This window comes from Cheilinus undulatus, linkage group 13 (genome assembly GCF_018320785.1).
Source record: "Cheilinus undulatus linkage group 13, ASM1832078v1, whole genome shotgun sequence".
Taxonomy (NCBI): domain Eukaryota; kingdom Metazoa; phylum Chordata; class Actinopteri; order Labriformes; family Labridae; genus Cheilinus; species Cheilinus undulatus.
This window is the reverse complement of record NC_054877.1, coordinates 50399992-50422454: the sequence shown is the minus strand read 5'-3', so window position 1 is coordinate 50422454 and position 22463 is coordinate 50399992. Positions and strand designations below refer to the sequence as shown.

Sequence of the window (22463 nt, the reverse complement as noted above, 5' to 3'; positions counted from 1 at the left end):
ATGATGATGATGATGTCATCCTTTGAAAATGATCATTCAGCCCTGTGCCTTTGATGATGATGTCATCCTCTGAAAATTATCTAACATTCAGCCCTGTGACTTTGATGATGATGATGATGTCATCCTTTGAAAATGATCATTCAGCTCTGTGCCTTTGATGATGATGTCATCTTTTGAAAATGATCATTCAGCCCTGTGCCTTTGGTGATGATGATGATGTTATCCTTTGAAAATGATCATTCAGCCCTGTGCCTATGATGATGATGTCATCCTTTGAAAATTATCATTCAGCCCTGTGCCTTTGGTGATGATGTCATCCTTTGAAAATGATCATTCAGCCCTGTGCCTTTGGTGATGATGTCATCCTTTGAAAATGATCATTCAGCCCTTTGCCTTTGATGATGATGTCATCCTTTGAAAATGATCATTCAGCCCTGTGCCTTTGATGATGATGTCATCCTTTGAAAATGATCATTCAGCCCTGTGCCTGTGATGATGATGTCATCCTTTGAAAATGATCATTCAGCCCTGTGCCTTTGATGATGATGTCATCCTTTGAAAATGATCATTCAGCCCTTTGCCTTTGATGATGATGTCATCCTTTGAAAATGATCATTCAGCCCTTTGCCTTTGATGATGATGTCATCCTTTGAAAATGATCATTCAGCCCTGTGCCTTTGATGATGATGTCATCCTTTGAAAATGATCATTCAGCCCTGTGCCTATGATGATGATGATGTCATCCTTTGAAAATGATCATTCACCCCTGTGCCTATGATGATGATGATGTCATCCTTTGAAAATGATCATTCAGCCCTTTGCCTTTGATGATGATGATGTCATCCTTTGAAAATGATCATTCAGCCTTGTGCCTTTGATGATGATGTCATCCTTTGAAAATGATCATTCAGCCCTTTGCCTTTGATGATGATGTCATCCTTTGAAAATGATCATTCAGCCCTGTGCCTTTGATGATGATGTCATCCTTTGAAAATGATCATTCAGCCCTGTGCCTTTGATGATGATGTCATCCTTTGAAAATGATCATTCAGCCCTGTGCCTTTGGTGATGATGTTATCCTTTGAAAATGATCATTCAGCCCTGTGCCTATGATGATGATGTCATCCTTTGAAAATTATCATTCAGCCCTGTGCCTTTGGTGATGATGTCATCCTTTGAAAATGATCATTCAGCCCTTTGCCTTTGATGATGATGTCATCCTTTGAAAATGATCATTCAGCCCTTTGCCTTTGATGATGATGTCATCCTTTGAAAATGATCATTCAGCCCTGTGCCTTTGATGATGATGTCATCCTTTGAAAATGATCATTCAGCCCTGTGCCTGTGATGATGATGTCATCCTTTGAAAATGATCATTCAGCCCTGTGCCTTTGATGATGATGTCATCCTTTGAAAATGATCATTCAGCCCTGTGCCTGTGATGATGATGTCATCCTTTGAAAATGATCATTCAGCCCTGTGCCTGTGATGATGATGTCATCCTTTGAAAATGATCATTCAGCCCTTTGCCTTTGATGATGATGATGTCATCCTTTGAAAATGATCATTCAGCCTTGTGCCTTTGATGATGATGTCATCCTTTGAAAATGATCATTCAGCCCTGTGCCTTTGATGATGATGTCATCCTTTGAAAATGATCATTCAGCCCTGTGCCTTTGGTGATGATGTCATCCTTTGAAAATGATCATTCAGCCCTTTGCCTTTGATGATGATGTCATCCTTTGAAAATGATCATTCAGCCCTGTGCCTTTGATGATGATGTCATCCTTTGAAAATGATCATTCAGCCCTGTGCCTGTGATGATGATGTCATCCTTTGAAAATGATCATTCAGCCCTGTGCCTTTGGTGATGATGTCATCCTTTGAAAATGATCATTCAGCCCTGTGCCTTTGATGATGATGTCATCCTTTGAAAATGATCATTCAGCCCTGTGCCTGTGATGATGATGTCATCCTTTGAAAATGATCATTCAGCCCTTTGCCTTTGATGATGATGATGTCATCCTTTGAAAATGATCATTCAGCCTTGTGCCTTTGATGATGATGTCATCCTTTGAAAATGATCATTCAGCCCTGTGCCTTTGGTGATGATGTCGTCCTTTGAAAATGATCAAACATCTCTCCTCTCCCTGTGTGAGTGAAGTATTGTGGGTATATGTTTGTCACTAATGATGGAGAGATGAAGTGTGCTGAATGTTTTTTAATACTCCACCAGTCTTTTTGACATCGACATCCTGCTCTCCTCTGTCCCCTCCAGGCCCATGACAGTCCTGTAAGGGCAATGACCTGGTCTCATAATGACATGTGGATGTTGACGGCGGACCATGGCGGCTATGTGAAGTACTGGCAGTCCAACATGAACAACGTCAAGATGTTCCAGGCTCACAAGGAGGCCATTAGAGAAGCCAGGTTTATACCCAATCTACCATTTTCTGTAGTAAAGCCTAGCCTGTGCTGTTCACTGACAGCCAGATGGGGGCGCCACACATCCACGCTGTTGTTGTTGTGGTTGATTAATGACAGATGTAAGCGTGTGCTGTTGCAACACTGCAGTGATCTGTTGTTGATGTTCTTCCTCATGTGGCTGATGAGCTGTTTCTCTCTGTGTGTTAATAAAGTTATCAATATCTCACTGGTTTGGGTGGAGACGAGGCCAGGCAGAAGGATCAATCAATAAAGACCCAATAAAGCTCTGGCAGGGATCAATAAAGTCTGAGAATAAATGCTACTGCACACAGTCACACTGCTGGTCTGAACCTCATCCAACAGGCAGCTGTAGATGTTTAAATAAAGTTTGGATTCAACACCAACACAGCACATCCTGCTTTAGACATGCTGGATCCTGCATTTCCCACAATGCACTCATTCTAGGGCCTCGTAGCCTTTAGGGTTAGGGTAAGGTGACATCACTGTGACATCATAAACTTCACTGTCCTGAATTCAAAGATCTAAGCTGGAACAGCAGGGATGTAGGGATGAACTGATCTAAAGGACAGCAGAGAGGTAGGGATGTACCCATCTAAAGGACATTAGAGATGCTGGGATGTACTGATCTACAGTACAGCAGAGACGTAGGGATGTACTGATCTACAGTACAGCAGAGACGTAGGGATGTACTGATCTACAGTACAGCAGAGACGTAGGGATGTACCCATCTAAAGGACAGCGGGGATGTAGGGATGTACCGATCTAAAGGACAGCACATATGTAGGGATGTACCGATCTAAAAGACAGCACGGATGTAGGGATGTACCGATCTAACGGAGAGCACAGATGTAGGGATGTACCGATCTAAAGGACAGCACAGATGTAGGGATGTACCGATCTAAAAGACAGCACGGATGGAGGGATGTACCGATCTAACGGACAGCACAGATGTAGGGATGTAGGGATGTACTGATCTAAAAGACAGCACGGATGTAGGGATATACCGATTTAAAAGACAGCAAGGATGTAGGGATGTACCGATCTAAAGGACAGCAGGGATGTAGGGATGTACTGATCTACAGTACAGCAGAGACGTAGGGATGTACCCATCTAAAGACAATGGGGATGTAGAAATGTACTGATCTACAGTACTGTAGGGATTTACTGATCTAAAGGGCAGGGGGGATGTAGGGATGTACCGATCTAAAGGACAGCACGGATATAGGGATGTACCGATGTAAAGGACAGCATGGATGTAGGGATGTACTGATCTAAAGGACAGCGGAAATGTAGAGATGTACTGATCTAAAGGACAGCGGGGATGTAGGGATGTACCGATGTAAAAGACGGCATGGATGTGGGGATGTACCAATCTAAAGGACAGCACGGATGTAGGGATGTACCGATCTAAAGGACAGCACGGATGTAGGGATGTACCGATCTAAAAGACAGCATGGGTGTAGGGATGTACCGATCTAAAAGACAGCACAGATGTAGGGATGTACCGATCTAAAAGACAGCACGGATGTAGGGATCTACAGGACAGCATGAATGTAGAGATGTACTGATCAAAAGGACAGCAGGGATGTAGGGATGTGTGGATCTATAGAGAAGTGGGGATGTAGGAATGTACCGATCCTAAGGACAGTGGGGATGTACGGATATACAGGACAGCATTAATGTAGAGATGTACTGATCTAAAGGACAGCAGGACTCTAGGGATGTCCTGATCCAAAGGACAGCAGGGATGTAGGGCTGTACTGATCTAAAACACATTAGAGATGTTGGGATGCACTGATCTTAAGGACTGCATGACTGTAGGGATGTAGGGATGTACTGATCTACAGTACAGCAGGGATGTAGGAATGTTCCAATCTGAAGGACAGCACAGTGAAAGAGGTCTGAATCCTTCTATCAGATCTAAACCGCTGTGCTGTTGTTCCAGCGGTTGTCCAGCAGGTGGAGACGTTTATCTCTGATGAATATTAAACCCTCGGTACTGAAGGCTGCTGAGTTTCAGTAGAAATTCTCCACAGTTATGAAAATCAATCAGCTTGATCAGGTCTTCAGAGACTAGGTTGGTCCAGTTTCATGATTTTAATCACATTAAACTTTAAAACGGCAACAAACACAGAAGCATGAATAATATATATCAGGACAAGAATAAACGACAGGAACCAATCAGATGACAGCAATTATCCAGAACAGAAGGCACATGACTGACCTGAACAGAAGTGTCAAAGCCAACCACAGCAGGGGCAAGATCCTGAATTTAGGTCTGACCCGAGAGCCTAACAGGTCCACATTTGACCATCAACTGTCAACCTCATTTTCCCCAGTGACGAATAAATGTGGTCAATATATGAGATAAAACTCAACATCAGGAGATTTAAAAATCATACGGACGTGTTAAACTCGGGTGTGACCATAGGGACGTGTTAAACTCGGGTGTGACCATAGGGACGTGTTAAACTCGGGTGTGACCATAGGGACGTGTTAAGCTCAGGTGTGACCAAAGGGACGTGTTAAACTCGGGTGTGACCATAGGGATGTGTTAAACTCAGGTGTGACCATACGGACGTGTTAAACTCGGGTGTGACCATAGGGACGTGTTAAACTCGGGTGTGATCATAGGGACGTGTTAAACTCGGGTGTGATCATAGGGACGTGTTAAACTCAGGTGTGATCATAGGGATGTGTTGAACTCAGTTGTGATCATAGGGACCTGTTAAACTCTGGTGTGACCATAGGGACGTGTTAAACTCAGGTGTGACCATAGGGATGTGTTGATCTCATGTGTGTTCATAAGGACGTGTTAAACTCAGGTGTGATAATGGGGATGTGTTGAACTCAGGTGTGTTCATAGGGAGGTGTAAAACTCGGGTGTGATCATAGGGACGTGTTAAACTCGGGTGTGACCATAGGGACGTGTTAAACTCAGGTGTTACCCTAAGGACGTGTTTAACTCAGGTGTGACAATAGGGACGTGTTAAACTCAGGTGTTACCATAGGGACGTGCTAAACTCAGGTGTGATCATAGGGATGTGTTAAATCTTAGGTGTGATCTTAGGGACGTGTTAAACTCGGGTGTGATCATAGGGATGTGTTAAAATCAGGTGGGACCATAGGGACTTGTTAAAATCAGGTGTGATCATAGGGATGTGTTAAACTCAGGTGTGATCATAGGGACGTGTTAAAATCAGGTGTGATCATAGGGACGTGTTAAACTCAGGTGTGATCATAGGGACGTGTTAAAATCAGGTGTGATCATAGGGATGTGTTAAACTCAGGTGTGATCATAGGGACGTGTTAAAATCAGGTGTGATCATAGGGACGTGTTAAACTCAGGTGTGATCATAGGGATGTGCTTAACTCAGGTGTGACCATAGGGACGTGTTAAAATCAGGTGTGATCATAGGGATGTGCTTAACTCAGGTGTGACCATAGGGACGTGTAAAACTCAGGTGTGTTCATAGGGACGTGTTAAACTCGGGTGTGACCATAGGGACGTGTTAAACTCGGGTGTGACCATAGGGACGTGTTAAACTCAGGTGTGTCCATAGGGACGTGTTAAACTCGGGTGTGACCATGGGGACATGTTAAGCTCAGGTGTGACCAAAGGGACGTGTTAAACTCGGGTGTGACCATAGGGATGTGTTAAACTCAGGTGTGACCATACGGACGTGTTAAACTCGGGTGTGACCATAGGGACGTGTTAAACTCGGGTGTGATCATAGGGACGTGTTAAACTCAGGTGTGACCATAGGGATGTGTTGATCTCATGTGTGTTCATAAGGACGTGTTAAACTCAGGTGTGATAATGGGGATGTGTTGAACTCAGGTGTGTTCATAGGGAGGTGTAAAACTCGGGTGTGATCATAGGGACGTGTTAAACTCGGGTGTGACCATAGGGACGTGTTAAACTCAGGTGTTACCCTAAGGACGTGTTTAACTCAGGTGTGACAATAGGGACGTGTTAAACTCAGGTGTTACCATAGGGACGTGCTAAACTCAGGTGTGATCATAGGGATGTGTTAAATCTTAGGTGTGATCTTAGGGACGTGTTAAACTCGGGTGTGATCATAGGGATGTGTTAAAATCAGGTGGGACCATAGGGACTTGTTAAAATCAGGTGTGATCATAGGGATGTGTTAAACTCAGGTGTGATCATAGGGACGTGTTAAAATCAGGTGTGATCATAGGGACGTGTTAAACTCAGGTGTGATCATAGGGACGTGTTAAAATCAGGTGTGATCATAGGGATGTGTTAAACTCAGGTGTGATCATAGGGACGTGTTAAAATCAGGTGTGATCATAGGGACGTGTTAAACTCAGGTGTGATCATAGGGATGTGCTTAACTCAGGTGTGACCATAGGGACGTGTTAAAATCAGGTGTGATCTTAGGGATGTGTTAAAATCAGGTGTGACCATAGGAACGTGTTAAACTCAGGTGTGATCTTAGGGATGTGTTTAACTAAAGTGTGATCATAGGGATGTGCTTAACTCAGGTGTGATCATAGGGACATGTTAAAATCAGGTGTGATCTTAGGGATGTGTTAAAATCAGGTGTGACCATAGGAACGTGTTAAACTCAGGTGTGATCATAGGGATGTGTTAAACTCAGGTGTGTTCATAGGGACGTGTTAAACTCAGGTGTGATCATAGGGACGTGTAAAAATCAAGTGTGATCATAGGGACGTGTTAAACTCAGGTGTGATCATAGGGATGTGTTAAAATCAGGTGTGATCATAGGGATGTGCTTAACTCAGGTGTGATCATAGGGACATGTTAAAATCAGGTGTGATCTTAGGGATGTGTTAAAATCAGGTGTGACCATAGGAACGTGTTAAACTCAGGTGTGATCATAGGGATGTGTTAAACTCAGGTGTGTTCATAGGGACGTGTTAAACTCAGGTGTGATCATAGGGACGTGTAAAAATCAAGTGTGATCATAGGGACGTGTTAAACTCAGGTGTGATCATAGGGATGTGTTAAAATCAGGTGTGATTATAGGGATGTGTTTGACTCAGGTGTGACCATTGGGACGTGTATAACTCAGGTGTGTTCATAGGGATGTGTTAAACTCAGGTGTGTTCATAGGGACGTGTTAAACTCAGGTGTGTTCATAGGGACTTGTTCAACTCAGGTGTGTTCATAGGGACGTGTTCAACTCAGCTGTGATCATAGGGACGTGTTAAACTCAGGTGTGTTCATAGGGACGTGTTAAACTCAGGTGTGACCATAGGGACGTGTTAAACTCAGGTGTGACCATAGGGATGTGTTAAACTCAGGTGTATTCATAGGGACGTGTTAAACTCAGGTGTGACCATAGGGACGTGTTAAACTCAGGTGTGACCATAGGGACGTGTTAAACTCAGGTGTATTCATAGGGACGTGTTAAACTCAGGTGTGACCGTAGGGACGTGTTAAACTCAGGTGTGACCATAGGGACGTGTTAAACTCAGGTGTGTTCATAGGGACATGTTAAACTCAGCTGTGACCATAGGGACGTGTTAAAATCAGGTGTGATCATAGGGATGTGTTAAAATCAGGTGTGATTATAGGGACGTGTTAAACTCAGGTGTGACCATTGGGACGTGTATAACTCAGGTGTGTTCATACGGTCGTGTTAAACTCAGGTGTGATCTTAGGGATGTGTTTAACTAAGGTGTGATCATAGGGATGTGCTTAACTCAGGTGTGACCATAGGGACGTGTTAAACTCAGGTGTGACCATAGGGTCGTGTTAAACTCAGGTGTGATCTTAGGGATGTGTTTAACTAAGGTGTGATCATAGGGATGTGCTTAACTCAGGTGTGACCATAGGGACGTGTAAAACTCAGGTGTGTTCATAGGGTTGTGCTAAACTCAGGTGTGATCATAGGGACATGTTAAAATCAGGTTTGATCATAGGGACGTGTTAAAATCTGGTGTGACCATAGGAACGTGTTAAACTCAGGTGTGACCATAGGGACGTGTTAAACTCAGGTGTGTTCATAGGGACGTGTTAAACTCAGGTGTGATCATAGGGACGTGTTAAACTCAGGTGTGATCATAGGGACGTGTTAAAATCTGGTGTGACCATAGGGACGTGTTAAACTCAGGTGTGACCATAGGGACGTGTTAAACTCAGGTGTGATCATAGGGATGTGTTAAACTCAGGTGTGTTTATAGGGACGTGTTAAACTCAGGTGTGACCATAGGGACGTGTTAAACTCAGGTGTGACCATAGGGACATGTTAAACTCAGGTGTGTTCATAGGGACGTGTTAAACTCAGGTGTGTTCATAGGGACTTGTTCAACTCAGGTATGTTCATAGGGACTAGTTCAACTCAGCTGTGATCATAGGGACGTGTTAAACTCAGGTGTGTTCATAGGGACGTGTTAAACTCAGGTGTGTTCCTAGGGACGTGTTAAACTCAGCTGTGATCATAGGGACATGTTAAAATCAGGTGTGTTCATAGGGACATGTTAAACTCAGGTGTGTTCCTAGGGACGTGTTAAACTCAGCTGTGATCATAGGGACATGTTAAAATCAGGTGTGTTCATAGGGACGTGTTAAACTCAGGTGTGTTCATAGGGACGTGATAAACTCAGCTGTGATCATAGGGACGTGTTAAAATCAGGTGTGTTCATAGGGACGTGTTAAACTCAGGTGTGTTCATAGGGACGTGTTAAACTCAGCTGTGATCATAGGGACGTGTTAAACTCAGGTGTGTTCATAGGGACGTGTTAAACTCAGGTGTGATCATAGGGACGTGTTAAACTCAAGTGTGTTCATAGGGACGTGTTAAAATCAGCTGTGATCATAGGGACGTGTTAAACTCAGGTGTGTTCATAGGGACGTGTTAAACTCAGGTGTGTTCATAGGGACGTGTTAAACTCAAGTGTGTTCATGAGGACGTGTTAAACTCAGCTGTGATCATAGGGACGTGATAAAGTCAGCTGTGATCATAGGGACATGTTAAAATCAGGTGTGTTCATAGGGACGTGTTAAACTCAGGTGTGTTCATAGGGACGTGTTAAACTCAGGTGTGTTCATAGGGACGTGTTAAACTCAGCTGTGATCATAGGGACATGTTAAAATCAGGTGTGTTCATAGGGACGTGTTAAACTCAGGTGTGTTCATAGGGACGTGTTAAACTCAAGTGTGTTCATGAGGACGTGTTAAACTCAGCTGTGATCATAGGGACGTGATAAACTCAGCTGTGATCATAGGGACATGTTAAACTCAGGTGTGTTCATAGGGACGTGTTAAACTCAGGTGTGTTCATAGGGACGTGTTAAAATCAGGTGTGATCATAGGGATGTGTTAAACTCAGGTGTGATCATAGGGACGTGTTAAAATCAGGTGTGATCATAGGGACGTGTTAAACTCAGGTGTGATCATAGGGATGTGCTTAACTCAGATGTGACCATAGGGACGTGTAAAACTCAGGTGTGTTCATAGGGTCGTGTTAAACTCAGGTGTGATCTTAGGGATGTGTTTAACTAAAGTGTGATCATAGGGATGTACTTAACTCAGGTGTGACCATAGGGTCGTGTAAAACTCAGGTGTGATCTTAGGGATGTGTTTAACTAAAGTGTGATCATAGGGATGTACTTAACTCAGGTGTGACCATAGGGTCGTGTTAAACTCAGGTGTGATCTTAGGGATGTTAAACTCAGGTGTGATCATAGGGAGGTGCTTAACTCAGGTGTGTTCATAGGGACGTGTTAAACTCAGGTGTGTTCATAGGGTCGTGCTAAACTCAGGTGTGATCTTAGGGATGTGTTTAACTAAGGTGTGATAATAGGGATGTGCTAAACTCAGGTGTGATCATAGGGACATGTTAAAATCAGGTTTGATCATAGGGACGTGTTAAAATCAGGTGTGACCATAGGAACGTGTTAAACTCAGGTGTGACCATAGGGACGTGTTAAAATCAGGTGTGATCATAGGGACGTGTTAAACTCAGGTGTGATCATAGGGATGTGCTTAACTCAGGTGTGACCATAGGGACGTGTAAAACTCAGGTGTGTTCATAGGGTCGTGTTAAACTCAGGTGTGATCTTAGGGATGTGTTTAACTAAAGTGTGATCATAGGGATGTACTTAACTCAGGTGTGACCATAGGGTCGTGTAAAACTCAGGTGTGATCTTAGGGATGTGTTTAACTAAAGTGTGATCATAGGGATGTACTTAACTCAGGTGTGACCATAGGGTCGTGTTAAACTCAGGTGTGATCTTAGGGATGTGTTTAACTAAAGTGTGATCATAGGGATGTGCTTAACTCAGGTGTGACCATAGGGACGTGTAAAACTCAGGTGTGTTCATAGGGTCGTGCTAAACTCAGGTGTGATCTTAGGGATGTGTTTAACTAAGGTGTGATAATAGGGATGTGCTAAACTCAGGTGTGATCATAGGGACATGTTAAAATCAGGTTTGATCATAGGGACGTGTTAAAATCAGGTGTGACCATAGGAACGTGTTAAACTCAGGTGTGACCATAGGGACGTGTTAAACTCAGGTGTTACCATAGGGACGTGTTAAACTCAGGTGTGATCATAGGGATGTGTTAAACTCAGGTGTGTTCATAGGGACGTGTTAAACTCAGGTGTGTTCATAGGGATGTGTTAAACTCAGGTGTGACCATAGGGACGTGTTTAACTCAGGTGTGACCATAGGGACGTGTTAAACTCAGGTGTGACCATAAGGACGTATTAAAATCAGGTGTGATCATAGGGATGTGCTTAACTCAGGTGTGATCATAGGGACATGTTAAAATCAGGTGTGATCTTAGGGATGTGTTAAAATCAGGTGTGACCATAGGAACGTGTTAAACTCAGGTGTGATCATAGGGATGTGTTAAACTCAGGTGTGTTCATAGGGACGTGTTAAACTCAGGTGTGATCATAGGGACGTGTAAAAATCAAGTGTGATCATAGGGACGTGTTAAACTCAGGTGTGATCATAGGGATGTGTTAAAATCAGGTGTGATTATAGGGATGTGTTTGACTCAGGTGTGACCATTGGGACGTGTATAACTCAGGTGTGTTCATAGGGATGTGTTAAACTCAGGTGTGTTCATAGGGACGTGTTAAACTCAGGTGTGTTCATAGGGACTTGTTCAACTCAGGTGTGTTCATAGGGACGTGTTCAACTCAGCTGTGATCATAGGGACGTGTTAAACTCAGGTGTGTTCATAGGGACGTGTTAAACTCAGGTGTGACCATAGGGACGTGTTAAACTCAGGTGTGACCATAGGGATGTGTTAAACTCAGGTGTATTCATAGGGACGTGTTAAACTCAGGTGTGACCATAGGGACGTGTTAAACTCAGGTGTGACCATAGGGACGTGTTAAACTCAGGTGTATTCATAGGGACGTGTTAAACTCAGGTGTGACCGTAGGGACGTGTTAAACTCAGGTGTGACCATAGGGACGTGTTAAACTCAGGTGTGTTCATAGGGACATGTTAAACTCAGCTGTGACCATAGGGACGTGTTAAAATCAGGTGTGATCATAGGGATGTGTTAAAATCAGGTGTGATTATAGGGACGTGTTAAACTCAGGTGTGACCATTGGGACGTGTATAACTCAGGTGTGTTCATACGGTCGTGTTAAACTCAGGTGTGATCTTAGGGATGTGTTTAACTAAGGTGTGATCATAGGGATGTGCTTAACTCAGGTGTGACCATAGGGACGTGTTAAACTCAGGTGTGACCATAGGGTCGTGTTAAACTCAGGTGTGATCTTAGGGATGTGTTTAACTAAGGTGTGATCATAGGGATGTGCTTAACTCAGGTGTGACCATAGGGACGTGTTAAACTCAGGTGTGACCATAGGGACGTGTAAAACTCAGGTGTGTTCATAGGGTTGTGCTAAACTCAGGTGTGATCATAGGGACATGTTAAAATCAGGTTTGATCATAGGGACGTGTTAAAATCTGGTGTGACCATAGGAACGTGTTAAACTCAGGTGTGACCATAGGGACGTGTTAAACTCAGGTGTGTTCATAGGGACGTGTTAAACTCAGGTGTGATCATAGGGACGTGTTAAACTCAGGTGTGATCATAGGGACGTGTTAAAATCTGGTGTGACCATAGGGACGTGTTAAACTCAGGTGTGACCATAGGGACGTGTTAAACTCAGGTGTGATCATAGGGATGTGTTAAACTCAGGTGTGTTTATAGGGACGTGTTAAACTCAGGTGTGACCATAGGGACGTGTTAAACTCAGGTGTGACCATAGGGACATGTTAAACTCAGGTGTGTTCATAGGGACGTGTTAAACTCAGGTGTGTTCATAGGGACTTGTTCAACTCAGGTATGTTCATAGGGACTAGTTCAACTCAGCTGTGATCATAGGGACGTGTTAAACTCAGGTGTGTTCATAGGGACGTGTTAAACTCAGGTGTGTTCCTAGGGACGTGTTAAACTCAGCTGTGATCATAGGGACATGTTAAAATCAGGTGTGTTCATAGGGACATGTTAAACTCAGGTGTGTTCCTAGGGACGTGTTAAACTCAGCTGTGATCATAGGGACATGTTAAAATCAGGTGTTCATAGGGACGTGTTAAACTCAGGTGTGTTCATAGGGACGTGATAAACTCAGCTGTGATCATAGGGACGTGTTAAAATCAGGTGTGTTCATAGGGACGTGTTAAACTCAGGTGTGTTCATAGGGACGTGTTAAACTCAGCTGTGATCATAGGGACGTGTTAAACTCAGGTGTGTTCATAGGGACGTGTTAAACTCAGGTGTGATCATAGGGACGTGTTAAACTCAAGTGTGTTCATAGGGACGTGTTAAAATCAGCTGTGATCATAGGGACGTGTTAAACTCAGGTGTGTTCATAGGGACGTGTTAAACTCAGGTGTGTTCATAGGGACGTGTTAAACTCAAGTGTGTTCATGAGGACGTGTTAAACTCAGCTGTGATCATAGGGACGTGATAAACTCAGCTGTGATCATAGGGACATGTTAAACTCAGGTGTGTTCATAGGGACGTGTTAAACTCAGGTGTGTTCATAGGGACGTGTTAAACTCAGGTGTGTTCATAGGGACGTGTTAAACTCAGCTGTGATCATAGGGACATGTTAAAATCAGGTGTGTTCATAGGGACGTGTTAAACTCAGGTGTGTTCATAGGGACGTGTTAAACTCAAGTGTGTTCATGAGGACGTGTTAAACTCAGCTGTGATCATAGGGACGTGATAAACTCAGCTGTGATCATAGGGACATGTTAAACTCAGGTGTGTTCATAGGGACGTGTTAAACTCAGGTGTGTTCATAGGGACGTGTTAAAATCAGGTGTGATCATAGGGATGTGTTAAACTCAGGTGTGATCATAGGGACGTGTTAAAATCAGGTGTGATCATAGGGACGTGTTAAACTCAGGTGTGATCATAGGGATGTGCTTAACTCAGATGTGACCATAGGGACGTGTAAAACTCAGGTGTGTTCATAGGGTCGTGTTAAACTCAGGTGTGATCTTAGGGATGTGTTTAACTAAAGTGTGATCATAGGGATGTACTTAACTCAGGTGTGACCATAGGGTCGTGTAAAACTCAGGTGTGATCTTAGGGATGTGTTTAACTAAAGTGTGATCATAGGGATGTACTTAACTCAGGTGTGACCATAGGGTCGTGTTAAACTCAGGTGTGATCTTAGGGATGTGTTTAACTAAAGTGTGATCATAGGGATGTGCTTAACTCAGGTGTGACCATAGGGACGTGTAAAACTCAGGTGTGTTCATAGGGTCGTGCTAAACTCAGGTGTGATCTTAGGGATGTGTTTAACTAAGGTGTGATAATAGGGATGTGCTAAACTCAGGTGTGATCATAGGGACATGTTAAAATCAGGTTTGATCATAGGGACGTGTTAAAATCAGGTGTGACCATAGGAACGTGTTAAACTCAGGTGTGACCATAGGGACGTGTTAAAATCAGGTGTGATCATAGGGACGTGTTAAACTCAGGTGTGATCATAGGGATGTGCTTAACTCAGGTGTGACCATAGGGACGTGTAAAACTCAGGTGTGTTCATAGGGTCGTGTTAAACTCAGGTGTGATCTTAGGGATGTGTTTAACTAAAGTGTGATCATAGGGATGTACTTAACTCAGGTGTGACCATAGGGTCGTGTAAAACTCAGGTGTGATCTTAGGGATGTGTTTAACTAAAGTGTGATCATAGGGATGTGCTTAACTCAGGTGTGACCATAGGGACGTGTTAAACTCAGGTGTGATCATAGGGACGTGTTAAACTCAGGTGTGATCATAGGGATGTGCTTAACTCAGGTGTGACCATAGGGACGTGTAAAACTCAGGTGTGTTCATAGGGTCGTGCTAAACTCAGGTGTGATCTTAGGGATGTGTTTAACTAAGGTGTGATAATAGGGATGTGCTAAACTCAGGTGTGATCATAGGGACATGTTAAAATCAGGTTTGATCATAGGGACGTGTTAAAATCAGGTGTGACCATAGGAACGTGTTAAACTCAGGTGTGACCATAGGGACGTGTTAAACTCAGGTGTTACCATAGGGACGTGTTAAACTCAGGTGTGATCATAGGGATGTGTTAAACTCAGGTGTGTTCATAGGGACGTGTTAAACTCAGGTGTGTTCATAGGGACGTGTTAAACTCAGGTGTGACCATAGGGACGTGTTTAACTCAGGTGTGACCATAGGGACGTGTTAAACTCAGGTGTGACCATAAGGACGTATTAAACTCAGGTGTGTTCATAGGGACGTGTTAAACTCAGGTGTGTTCATAGGGACGTGTTAAACTCAGCTGTGACCATAGGGACATGTTAAACTCAGGTGTATTCATAGGGACGTGTTAAACTCAGGTGTGACCATAGGGACGTGTTAAACTCAGGTGTGACCATAGGGACGTGTTAAACTCAGGTGTGACCATAGGGACGTGTTAAAATCAGGTGTGATCATAGGGATGTGTTAAACTCAGGTGTGATCATAGGGACGTGTTAAACTCAGGTGTGATCATAGGGACGTGTTAAACTCAGGTGTGATCATAGGGACGTGTAAAAATCAGGTGTGATCATAGGGACGTGTTAAACTCAGGTGTGACCTTAGGGGCGTGTTAAAATCAGGTGTGATCATAGGGATGTGTTAAACTCAGGTGTGATCATAGGGACGTGTTAAAATCAGGTGTGATCATAGGGACGTGTTAAACTCAGGTGTGATCATAGGGACGTGTTAAACTCAGGTGTGATCATAGGGACGTGTTAAACTCAGGTGTGATCATAGGGACGTGTTAAACTCAGGTGTGATCATAGGGACGTGTTAAACTCAGGTGTGACCATAGGGACGTGTTAAACTCAGGTGTGATCATAGGGACGTGTTAAACTCAGGTGTGACCATAGGGACGTGTTAAACTCAGGTGTGATCATAGGGACGTGTTAAACTCAGGTGTGATCATAGGGACGTGTTAAAATCAGGTGTGATCATAGGGACGTGTTAAACTCAGGTGTGATCATAGGGACGTGTAAAAATCAGGTGTGATCATAGGGACGTGTTAAACTCAGGTGTGTTCATAGGGACGTGTTAAACTCAGGTGTGTTCATAGGGACGTGTTAAACTCAGGTGTGTTCATAGGGACGTGTTAAACTCAGGTGTGTTCATAGGGACGTGTTAAACTCAGCTGTGACCATAGGGACGTGTTAAACTCAGGTGTGTTCATAGGGACGTGTTAAACTCAGGTGTGTTCATAGGGACGTGTTAAACTCAGCTGTGATCATAGGGACGTGATAAACTCAGCTGTGATCATAGGGACATGTTAAACTCAGCTGTGATCATAGGGACGTGATAAACTCAGCTGTGATCATAGGGACGTGATAAACTCAGCTGTGATCATAGGGACATGTTAAACTCAGCTGTGACCATAGGGACGTGTTAAACTCAGCTGTGATCATAGGGACGTGATAAACTCAGCTGTGATCATAGGGACATGTTAAAATCAGGTGTGTTCATAGGGACGTGTTAAACTCAGGTGTGTTCATAGGGACGTGTTAAACTCAGGTGTGTTCATAGGGACGTGTTAAACTCAGGTGTGTTCATAGGGACGTGTTAAACTCAGGTGTGTTCATAGGGACGTGTAAAAATCAGGTGTGATCATAGGGACGTGTTAAACTCAGGTGTGTTCATAGGGACGTGTTAAACTCAGGTGTGTTCATAGGGACGTGTTAAACTCAGGTGTGTTCATAGGGACGTGTTAAACTCAGGTGTGTTCATAGGGACGTGTTAAACTCAGCTGTGACCATAGGGACGTGTTAAACTCAGGTGTGTTCATAGGGACGTGTTAAACTCAGGTGTGTTCATAGGGACGTGTTAAACTCAGCTGTGATCATAGGGACGTGATAAACTCAGCTGTGATCATAGGGACATGTTAAACTCAGCTGTGACCATAGGGACGTGTTAAACTCAGCTGTGATCATAGGGACGTGATAAACTCAGCTGTGATCATAGGGACATGTTAAAATCAGGTGTGTTCATAGGGACGTGTTAAACTCAGGTGTGTTCATAGGGACGTGTTAAACTCAGGTGTGTTCATAGGGACGTGTTAAACTCAGGTGTGTTCATAGGGACGTGTTAAACTCAGGTGTGTTCATAGGGACATGATAAACTCAGCTGTGATCATAGGGACATGTTAAACTCAGCTGTGACCATAGGGACATGTTAAACTCAGGTGTGTTCATAGGGACGTGTTAAACTCAGCTGTGACCATAGGGACGTGTTAAACTCAGGTGTGTTCATAGGGACGTGTTAAACTCAGCTGTGACCATAGGGACATGTTAAACTCAGGTGTGTTCATAGGGACGTGTTAAACTTAGCTGTCATCATAGGGACGTGCTAAACTCAGGTGTGTCCTGAAATGATGCTCACAGGTGTCTTCACACCTGTAATCAGTCAGTCTGCCTGTTTAAAGGCTGACAGTTGTCCCGGTCTGGGTTGGTGTCCTGGTGTGGACCACACTGAACATGGAGCACAGAAAGCTAAGGAGACAGTTGTCCCAGGAGGATAGGACGAACGACTCAGAACCAAACAGCTGACATCTCTGGACTGTTCTGAAGAGGCTTTCTTGAGCCTTGATCTAATTCCCAGAGAACATCTGTGGAAGGAGCCGGAACAAGCAGTCTGGAGAAGGAACCCTTCAACCCTGGGACAGCTGAGGCAGGGCCAAAAAAGCTGAGACATATGGAGCAGTTTGATCACCAGGAGAGGGCCAAAATACCTGGGACAGGTGCAGAAGTCTCACTGAGAGTTACAGAGATCGCTTCATAAGGTTGTCAACAAAATCTGAAGTTTAGGGGACCTCATTTTAGTCCAGGTCAGTTTCATCAGTTAGTTTTTAATGATCCTGATGAACCACGGTTCACAACCAACGTCTGATTTTTACCAGATAATTTTTAGATTTGTCTGTTCAGTTTAGTTTTTCAGTGACCAGCCTCTGAGCTCTTGGTGGTTTTTTAACCCTTTTGTCTCTCCTGGACTTTATGTCTACAAAAGCTTGTAAAACATCAACCTTGTGGTCCACAGTCAAGCTGTAAACAACCTTTTCTTCAGGACAACCTGGGCTTTAGGAATATATGCAGCAGTAATGTCACTGGAAAACTCAAAGATTTCTACGTGTTAAACACGGTTAAAAATAACAGCTAAGCGGGTTTTTTGCCCAGATTTGTTCGCCCATCTCTTTGGCACTAAAGAATTAAAAAACAACAATTCTGTGACAAAGTCTTCAAAATATTCACATTTCCTCCATTTTAAGGTTCCTGCCATTTCATCCAGCAGAGTCATTATTTAAAGGTAGGGATGTCCCGATCAGATTTTTTCACTTCCGGTACCATACCGATATTTCAGCCTTGAATATCGTCCGATACGATATCAGCAGCAATCATACACACTTTTATTACTTATTCTGTAGTATGGAATGTTAGAAAAGGCTTGATCAAGGGAAATTACTCAGAGAACAAGTCAGCAACAGTAGGTACGAGAAAAACTGACCCATTTATCATTAACCAATGGGTTACGTTGATTTTGACCTTAAACATAAGCATTCTACAGTTAAATAGAATAAACCAAAAATGAATGAGACAAGCCTGTCTATACTGTGTTTGTTTCTGTGAGCATGAATGTGTGGGGACAGGGTGTGAAAAGCTGAAATGCTTCTCTTCTTAAAAAGAATCTCCACATCATGCTGGGACTGCAGACAGTGGAGATGGAGGAGTAGGAAGGGTTTAGTTCACTGACTGATTATTATTTGTTTTCTGCTCTTGTTGTTAGAGTGAGATGTTGGAGCTGTGGACTCTAAACTCTGAGCGGTTGGACAGTAGACAATATTGTGGTTTTTTCCCGCCCTCAGTTGTTCCCACCAGATACTGGCAGTAAAAAATAACTGAGGTGAACTTCATCTGTTATTTAGCACTTTAAAAGTCTGATTTGTTTTTATTGGATTTATTGAGGTCATTTTTCAGGCTTGTCTTATTTATGTTTGATGTTTTCTGTTCAGTTGTAGAATGTGCTCATGTTTAAGGTCAAAGTTTATGTAACCCATTGGTTAAAAATCGGCTCGAGGTTCAACCAAGCGTTTAAACCTGACATGACTCACCACTGACAGGGGCTGGTCATGGATCTTTTCTGTTATAGCTAATGCCTTTTTGCCGTCCCGTGGGAGTTTATCACGCTTTCCAAATGTTTGGGACAGCGTTGGTTGTTTGAAGGAGCCAGAGCCTTGTTGTTGTGAAAATCCTCATGCTGGTTTCTGTGATGCTTCTTCAAATGCCCGATGAGGTCGGTCGTATTGAACTTGTGCATGACAAGTTTTGCACTCAGCTGCGACGTCTTTATCTGACTTAAACGAAAAATACTGCGACACGGCCGACATCACTCCCACTCCTTGCTACTGTGTTGGCGGTTAGCACCGGTTAGCACTCAAGCACGCTGTTGTTGTGATCACGTGGGCTCTGCATGCTGGATCCTGCGGTGCTGCTGGATAGAAGTGCTGGAGCGGAGTCTGGATGGACTGCTTGTATCGGAGTGCTTAAATCAGAGATTTTAGATGTAATCTGATATAATCCGATAGTCGTTTTTTTGCTGATATCGGACCGATATCCAATATCGGATCAGGACACCTCTATTTAAAGGGCAGACACTGTGAGGGATGGCTCACAGCCATTGGTTGTCACAGCCCAGTCCCAGTGCATTCTGGGAAACAAGCAGACAGTATGGCGGCAGGCTAACCAGCTACCCTTAGAACTATGAGAAAATAGATTATAGATGGACAAAAAGACCCTAATCCTGGAGGGTGGGTATGGATTAAATCTTTAGAGACCCCAGAAAGTCAGCCAAGTTCCAGGCTCACTAGCAAACGTTCTGTAAAGGCTGCAGACGCGTGGAGGTTAGACGTTAGAACGGCACAACGGAGACCTTTCACAGGAAAAAACAACAGAGTGCCTACGACTTACGGTTAAAAAGTTACCAAGCATGTGTCCAAGGCTAGCATCCAGAACGTGTGAGCTCTCAGGGTTAACGGAAGGGTCCTAACTTTTTGTCCACGTGTGTATTTCATCTGTCCTATGAATCAGATGATTTTATTACTCAGGAGGTTCTTTATGGCGCTATCCATCTATCATAAAGAGAACCAAACTACCTTCATAGAAACTTCTCCTTTGACCCGCTCTCTCCTCTCCTCCCCAGTTTCTCTCCCACTGATAACAAGTTTGCCACGTGCTCAGATGACGGGACGGTCCGGATCTGGGACTTCCTGCGCTGCCATGAGGAGAGAATCCTCCGAGGTAGGACACCGATCACAGACGGCTATGTTTGATGAGCAGAGGTCATTTTAAGAGGTCTGAACTGGGATTTGAATATTCCGGTTTAGTTAGGATCAAAATCCAGACCCTGCTGATGAGAATTTACCATTTACAATAACAGAGCTACTACTACTACTACTAGTAATAATCACAACATTAATAACAATAATAATAATAATAATATCAATGATAATGATAATAATAGTAATAATAATGATAATAATAATGATAATAATAATAATAATGATAATAATAATCACAACATTAATAACAATAATAATAATAATAATATCAATGATAATGATAATAATAATAATAATAATGATAATAATAATGATAATAATAATAATAATGATAATAATAATCACAACATTAATAACAATAATAATAATAATAATATCAATGATAATGATAATAATAATAATAATGATAATAATAATGATAATTATAATAATAATCATAATAATAATGATAATAATAATAATAATGATAATAATAATCACAACATTAATAACAATAATAACAAATAATAATGATAATAATAATGATAATAATAATTATTATTATAATAATAATAAAAAAATTAATAACAATAATAATAATAATAATATCAATGATAATGATAATAATAATAATAATGATGATAATAATGATAATAATAATGATAATAATAATAATAATGATAATAATAATGATAATAATAATAATAATGATAATAATAATGATAATAATAATAATAATAATGATAATAATAATAATAATGATAATAATAATAATAATGATAATAATAATCACAACATTAATAACAATAATAATAAAAATAATATCAATGATAATGATAATAATAATAATAATAATGATAATAATGATAATAATAATAATAATGATAATAATAATCACAACATTAATAACAATAATAATAATAATAATATCAATGATAATGATAATAATAATAATAATAATGATAATAATAATGATAATAATAATAATAATGATAATAATAATCACAACATTAATAACAATAATAATAATAATAATATCAATGATAATGATAATAATAATGATAATAATAATCACAACATTAATAACAATAATAATAATAATAATATCAATGATAATGATAATAATAATAATAATGATAATAAAAATGATAATAATAATGATAATAATAATGATAATAATAATAATAATATCAATAATAATAATGATAATAATAATAATAATAATCACAACATTAATAACAATAATAATAATAATAATAATAATATCAATAATAATATCAATAATAATAATAATAAGAATAATATCAATAATAATATCAATAATAATAATAAGAAGAATAATAACAAAGATTATAATAAAAACTAGGGCTGCAAGCAGCACTGGAGGGCCCTTGCACCCCAGTGCAACTCGGGGTGTGATGCAATTCGGGGTATGTGGTTACGGTGGGATGTTGGCAAACTTGTGCAGCATGCTGAGCACGGCAGTATTGCAGAGCATCCCAGGAATGGCATTATGCTACAGAAAAAAGTGCCACAGAGCATTGTTTGTAAGAGTTAATACTGCTGTGTAACAGTAGGAGGCAGGATGGCAAAGAACATATATATATTTCTATGCAGAAGCAATCAGGGCAGTATGATACAGCACTCTATAAACATTGGACACATAATGTAAGAGTTGCTACTAGCCTCTTAAACAGAGCGGGGCTACAGTAAAAACATGTCTCAACCATTTCAATACGTGACACGGCGCACCTTGATCATACACTCTGAAATCTGAAGCATTATCAGTTGCGTTTAATAAGACGTGTCAGTGTTTGTAACTAAAAGAAAACCATACATAGAATGAACCTTATAAAATGTGATGTCTGTTATTAGAATCCATTTGGATGAAAAATCTGATCATATTGAAATGATCACAATTAGTACATTAAATGGAAAAAAAATATGAGGCACCTCAACATAAGATAAAATCAATTGTACATAAAGGTAAAACAAGATTTATGGAATATGGTGAGAAATGCAGTAAATACTTTCTAACACTGCAACATAGAAATATATGAAAGAAAAATATGGATCACACTGTGGTTAAAACTGCTGTTTTTGTAATAAAAGTCAGGCGTGGTAAAAAAAAAAGAAGATGAAGAAGAATGGAACTGTTATCAGTACTCCATTGTTTCTCCTTCATGGGTGATCATCTGTGAGAAG

General features: G+C 41.6%; 1 protein-coding gene across 2 annotated transcripts in view; it reads left to right on the top strand.

Annotated features, from left to right (window-relative positions):
• The window catches only part of wdr33 (WD repeat domain 33), a 74195-nt gene that overhangs the window by 28099 nt on the left and 23633 nt on the right, over positions 1 to 22463 (top strand). For both annotated transcript variants that reach the window (XM_041803322.1, XM_041803321.1), the window contains exons 6-7: positions 2279 to 2430; positions 20141 to 20238. In XM_041803322.1, the coding sequence (XP_041659256.1) occupies positions 2279 to 2430; positions 20141 to 20238 (250 nt within the window). The remainder of the gene's footprint in view (positions 1 to 2278; positions 2431 to 20140; positions 20239 to 22463) is intronic.